The following is a 6,911-nucleotide window of genomic DNA, read 5'->3' on the forward strand; positions in this document are numbered from 1 at the left end:
ATAGCATTTGAAATGTAAATAAAGAAAATAATAATAAATAAATTTAAATATATATATATATATACATATATCCCTACTATCTATCTTTATTGCAAACTTAGGGAGGTGTCCAGGAAATGTAACTCAGAGTTTGTGAAAACATGATTGTCAGTTTGAAGATAAATTAACTAAGAAAAAGCTGTGATGAACTGAACAGCTGTGGCTTGTTCTAGATGGGAATCAAATCTTAACAGGCTTTTATGAAGAAAGTATTATTTTCAGGCACTCTTCTGTTACACAGCACATACACCCTGCGCAATCAAACTCATGGCAACTACTTCTAAGACTCAAGTTATATGTGCTGAATAAGCTTAAAAAAAGGAGCAAAGGAAAAAACAGCCAAATACATTAAAATGTTTTACATGTATTTTTTATATGTATACATGTGTCCATGTGTATGGCTTGCATGTGAGAGGAGTTGCTTCTTTCCTTCCTAAATGTAGGTTCAAGGATCAAACTCAGGCCATTAGGCTTGCAGCAAATGCCTTTACCCATTGATCCCTCTGGATGGCTCCACCAAATAATATTAAACCCACCATATTTATGTCCAATTGTAAGTGTATAGATTCATATATTAACAAATTCAAACTTCTTTAAAAGTGTCTTCCTGATTATCAAGGTTATTCATGATCACACAGATATATTCATGGGAACATTGTTAAGAACTGGTCTCTACAGCATGATGCTCATGACAACAATTACAGCATCTGACTGTCAATATCAAGTTGACTACTTAAAATGCTTTCTATATAAGACTGGGAAGTAGACAATTGGATATAATCAGTGTAGTGCTAAGCTTACATTATTAATAGCTATGGAACATTTTTAATTTTGTGAATACCTGTAGTATCTTGCTTGGTCATAAAGGATTCTACACCTGTAATGGCTGGAGGCCGAGGTAATCGTCGAGCAATACAAATCAGACATGACTGGAAATCTGCCCAAAACAAGAAGAGAAAATTGAACAAAGTATAGAAAAAATGTTTAAATCAATTACTTGAAAGGTTTTATTTTAAAGTCTCTTGTTCCGGGATTTACTACTGTATTTGAATCACTCTAACATAGTAGCATAGGAGCAATAAAATTCCTGGCAACACAAAATTGGTAGCCCTAGCTAGAAAGTAAGCCAGAGTACAGTTTCCCTGCACTGAATAGCTGCACATGTGCTGTAAGAGACAGATGATGACAGCCAGTGACAGTTCTGGTTCCATGTCAGCAGAACAAGGTTGCTGCTGTTAGCACCACTAGCAACGGAATTCAAGAGACTCAGGTCTGTTAAGCACATGCTCTGTCACAAGTCCCAATGTTACTTTAAAAATTAAAATAAACTATGCTTGTGTGTCTGTGCACTGTGTGCATACAGTGCCTACAGAGGTCAGAAAAGGACATGAGATCTCCTATAACTGCAATTACAGACAGTTGTAAGCTGTCATGTGGATGCTGGGAATTGAACTTGGCTCCTTTAGAAGAGTGCTTTTTACTTTGGACCCATCTCTTTCGCCTTCTGTGCTGACTGGCTTTATGTCCATTCGACACATGCTTGAATCATCAGAGAGGAAGGAACATCAATGGAGAAGATGGCTGGAGGCAGGCCTGTAGGGTATTTTCTTAATTAGTGATTTATAAGGGAGGGGGAGGGCCCAGCCCATTGTGGGTGGGGGTCATCCCTGGGTTGGTTTTCCTGGGTTCTATAAGTAAGCAGGCTGAGCAAGCCATGGGGAACAAGCCAGTAAGCAGTATCCTTCCATGACCTCTGCATCAGCTCCTGCCTCCAGGTATCAGCCCTGCTTGAGTTCCTGTCCTAGCTTCCCTCAATGATGGACTACAATGAGGAAGTGGAAGCCAGATAAACCCTTTCCTCCCCAGCTTGTTTTTGGTCATGGTGTTTGATCACAGCAATAGAAACATAACTAGGACACCCCTTAACAATGCTTTAAAAATAGTTTTATTGTCAATATCTTACCTGCATCATTACTTCATGCTGCACATTTTTCTCATAACTACTATAAAGATAGTGGCCATACAACAGGACTGAGATCTATGACTGAAGTGGTAGTCCTTTGTCTTGACAAAGGACTTTTTAGAGGAGGAAGAGCAGTCAGGGTCTACGTATCCAAGGCTGGATATGTAGATTTTACTTTAGAGACCTAAATAATATACAATTTATTTAGTAGATTCAGTAAAGAGTGTGATCTATTAGAAGAGTGTATTGGTGTACATTCCAACATAGATTCACATGGTCTTACAATGTAGCTCAGGCTGGCCATAGAATTACTATGTAGATCAGGCTGGTCTCAAAACTTGCAATCTTCTTGCATTCACATTCCCAGTTGTAACAATTATAGGTTTATGTCACCATGACTGCCAACAGAGGACTTTGTAATTTTAGGATTTACTTTTTTCCAAAGATCCAGTCTGGATTTTACTAAAGGTCTAGATACACTATTGCACACTAATGCCATAGAATGGTAAGGAAGGGGAAGCTCCCAGTTGGTCATCGCCTCCATTTCTTGGTAACATCTGCTACTCAAGTGCCTCTGACAGGCTTGTCTCCTCTCCTCCCTGGCCTGTCCCCTGGGTCCCAATTTGTGGTATTCCTAAACTTACCTGAGTCTCTATTTACATGGACAACAGACCCACTCACCATTACATACTGAATCCATGCTAATATCATGTTCATATTAGAACCTCAGCCATGACTTCCATCTTTTTAAATAAACTTTCTCCTAGATTTTTGCATAGTCTGAAAATGTCAACACTATCTTCCAATGTCTCCTGCATTCCAAAGATAAACCTTCCTAATCGCCAGGGGTGTTCAACAGCCTGCTGTATCTGTACATTTCCAGTGGAGGCACGTAGTCATCTATTTTATTTCAAAGCAGCAAAATAGGTTTGAATTATCTGACATATTAGTGGAAATGCTGGCATAAAGCTGAAACTTTAGGCGCATTATTAAGGGGTTGGCGCTACATATTTATAATGTTGTTTAAAATATTAAGAGAAACATTGAGTCTGGCACGGTGGTATGCTCCTGCAATCCAAGTGCTTATGAAGTTGAGTCAGGAGACTGCTTCTAAGTCTAGTCTAGCCTAGGCTACATAGTGAGTTGAAGGCCAGGCTGTGGGCCTGGTGCTATACACCACTAATATGAGCACTTTGGAGATAGTGGATCCCCCAAGAAGCAGGTCAGTCTCTCTGAGTTTGAGGCTACTCTGGTCTACATAACAAGGTACAGATCAGCCAGAGCTACACAATGAGACCCTGTCTCAAGAAAAAAAAAAGCATATAAAATTGAACTATGGTTATGACAAATAATAGAGTAATCAAAAATATTGTCTCAGGAAGATAGCATGCAATCATTTTCTCTGATTTTTTGAGCCAAAGATAAAATAATCACTTTAAAATGATCCTACCTTCACCATCTTCTTGGATTGATTTTGGCTGTGACACTGTGAAACACTGCATTACTTCATAGCGCTGGCAAGCTTCTTGGTTCTCAGTACCTGGCTCCTCTGGAGGGTGAATTAGCATCCTGCAGTTAAATGTATGGCTATTTCGGCGTGTTGCCTCTTGAGGCCAAGGAACTCCATTTACTAGGGAGGCAAAATTGATTTATATGCTTGTGAGTAGAGTTCATTTCAAATATAGTCAAGTTGACAACCAGGAATAGCCACTACAAGGCCGATTAGAGATCCATTATTAAAAGACTGGCTTACATCCTCAGATCTCACTGTATCAATAAGGTACATCTACCAGTTAGAAACTGGGACATTTTCAAGAAAATGTATAAGAACTCAGACAGTAAATACACCACTTTACTAACAATACTTAGAAACAAAGACAGAATTAAAAATTACTGGCATGGTAGCTAACTCTTTGTTTGCATCTATGCATATCAAGTGAGAAAATTTAAGGCCACAGTTATCATCTAAGTAGGACTTATCAAAGGTCAATTTGAAGGGCAGGCTCTTTGTGCATGGGGAAGAAGACTGAAAGTTTGCCCACGGAGTCTGTGACTTAGAATAGAAAAGAACAATATTGATTTCTTATAGCCATTAATTACTTCATTAATTTAATGAGCATAAAACATGTTATGATACTTTGAATAGTGTGTAATCAGTAAGTAATATTAAAAGATTGCAAACATTGTCTCCTTTACTGTAAGAAAGCTAAATTTAGTTTTAGAAAAGATGCTGTATATTTCAAGTAAGAATCACTGTGCTGTGAGTCAGTTTCCTACACACACTGTCCTATCCAGATCGCAGATCCCAGTGGGTAGAGAGTTTAAAGTCCCCCTGCCTCAGTCCACTCTCCTTCTATCCATGCCATCACCCCCTAAATACAAGAGGAGAGTGTGCAAGCTAAAGAACTTGGGCTAAGTTCTGCTTTTCACAGTTGTTAGTTTTGGGTCACTTAATATTTACCCAAATATATCCAGTTGCTTCATTTTTAACATTAAGGGATTCCCCTGTCTGAGTGCTAAAGATGGCCGGACTCTACGGTCTACAGCAAAACCCCAGAAGTCCTCAGTGCTCGAATTCATATAGAGACTTTATTCAGGCAATCATTTCAGGGCCCCAGTTACCACAGCTGACATTTTACATATATATCTAATTTATTTATATAAGATTTATGGCTAGGGCATTTTTCTTTCTACTTGTGAAACACATATAGGCTAAACAGTAGAATGAAGTAGACAGTATAATTAATGTGAAGATTAACCTACTCATTCACTTCTAGAGCTTCCCTCTCCAACTAAAGAGCTATGATAAAAATAATGTTTAAGATTTTTGTTTGCCGCCTGGTTTGCATGGTGTTTACCTAGATTATTCAACTATCAGGGATGACCTCAGATTGTTGAACACACTTGCAAAGAAAAGTTACTTGTTTAAACCAGTGAAATATCTGCTTAATTCAGTTCAGATAATGAGAAATAGGATAGAAAAAAGAAAAGCAGGCAGTGAAGTGTCTAGACTCAGGACAGCATAAAGAGCCAGGAGGAGAACAGGCAGGAATGGGGTGAAGTGACTTCCCTCAAGTTTAATTTCATAACCTGCTATGCCTAAAGTTTAAGAAAAATATTATTGTTTGAGAGTTTCATACGTGCATACAATATATTTTGATCAAGCCCGCCTCTATTCTCACTATTCCCTACCACCCAATTTCATGTTTTGCTCATATATATATATATATATATATATATATATATATATATATATATATATATATATATATATATATATATATATATTTGTAATTTTATGTGTGGGGGTAGGGTAGGTGGGTGGATGCATGCTTGTGTGCGTGTGTATGTGTGTTTTGCTTATATGTATATCTATGCACCTGCAGGCAGTGCCCATAGAAGTCTGAAGAGGGTATTGGATCCACTCAAACTGTGAACTGCTATATGTGTATGGTGTGTAAGGCCATCTACTGAAACATAGGATCCTCTTAGGGACCACATCTCTTCAGAAATCTGACTCTCTTCCCCAGCAGCCACCAACTTTCAATAGCTCCTCAGCTATCCATGAGATTTTTATGATCACCTCCTCTCTCTAAAATGGGAATTTATTTGGCTTGGGCTTGTATACAGCCATAGTATTGTGAGTTCATGTGGCGCAACTGTGGTTGCCTATTTGGCTGTAGTAATCCTTTGGTTTTTTTAATCAAGTTGGTATCAACCTGAAAGTTTCACCCCTACTGGCCAGCTCGCACTGTGCTGGATGTTACTATGCATGCCACCAGGGAAGAACAGTAGTCATCAGCCTTTCTCAGCTGAGAACCCTGTAGATACAGCACCAGCCAGCCTGGCAAGATATGTCTACTGGTGGCAAAAGTATTGTGAGAATAACCAAGCACTCTCTGATTGAATTTAAGGCCCATTCCACATGACAGCACTAGTTCCTGGTACTGTTAATGGGGCCAAGAATCTATGGCTAGTTAGGCCATAGGCTCTAAAGGAGAATCCACTATTACCCTGCTACATGGGTGTAGTATTATTCTACCACTAAAGACATTGTTATACCCAGAGATGAGTGCATCTCACAGTCTTTATCAGAGAAAGCTCTTTTTGTAGTAGATGGCAATTAACACAGACCCACCATCAGTCAATGCACAGAAATAAGAGACTGTGGAGTGCTTAGCCCTAAGTGGGGCACCCTTATCATATTCCATCTTCCAAAGCTCCGGGATCACAGAGGAAAAGGGGGGCAGAAAGACAGTAAGAAAACTTGTCTGGTTAGTAAAAAAAATATTGAGAACTTATGACTAAAGCCATTAAAGTTATTCTGGCAACAAATTACATTTTCACCATCATAACTTCTTAAACAAATAAATAATAGTAAGATTGCCACCAAATCTATTGACCCTTCCATACATACAGGTAGCTATTTCAAATGATTCTTTTAGATCCCCTCGATAACATAATATTCATTAGATTTCTTTTTCTTTTCTCTTCTTTTCTTTTCTTTTCTTTTTTATTTATTATATGTAAGTACACTGTAGCTGTCTTCAGACACCCCAGAAGAAGGCAGCAGATCTCATTATGGATGGTTGTAAGCCACCATGTGGTTGCTGGGATTTGAACTCAGGACCTTCGGCAGAGCTGTCAGTGCTTTTAACCACTGAGCCATCTGATTTCTTTTGGCTTATCTAAAGTAACTCATTACAACAGAGCTCAAATATATATTTTTTTAAACCCAAATCTTTTATACACTAAGTCTTTACTTACAATGACTGCATTTTCAAGCAAAGACAAAGCCAGGCTCTGTGTTCTCTGTTGGGCAGGGACAGCATAAGTCTAGACTAGTGATGGAAAGAGCTGATGAAGCTCAGGAATTTGTTAGAGGGGTTCAGTGTGTGTGTGTGTGTGT

General features: G+C 38.7%; 1 protein-coding gene across 9 annotated transcripts in view; it reads right to left on the bottom strand.

The window, feature by feature from the left end:
• The window catches only part of Ncoa1 (nuclear receptor coactivator 1), a 230,840-nt gene that overhangs the window by 70,576 nt on the left and 153,353 nt on the right, over nucleotides 1-6,911 (bottom strand). For all 9 annotated transcript variants that reach the window (XM_021201369.2, XM_029540757.1, XM_021201368.2 and 6 more), the window contains 2 exons: nucleotides 3,453-3,632; nucleotides 881-976 (listed from right to left, as the gene is read on the bottom strand). In XM_021201369.2, the coding sequence (XP_021057028.1) occupies nucleotides 881-976; nucleotides 3,453-3,632 (276 nt within the window). The remainder of the gene's footprint in view (nucleotides 1-880; nucleotides 977-3,452; nucleotides 3,633-6,911) is intronic.

Source organism: Mus pahari, chromosome 7 (genome assembly GCF_900095145.1).
Source record: "Mus pahari chromosome 7, PAHARI_EIJ_v1.1, whole genome shotgun sequence".
In the NCBI taxonomy this organism is placed as follows: domain Eukaryota; kingdom Metazoa; phylum Chordata; class Mammalia; order Rodentia; family Muridae; genus Mus; species Mus pahari.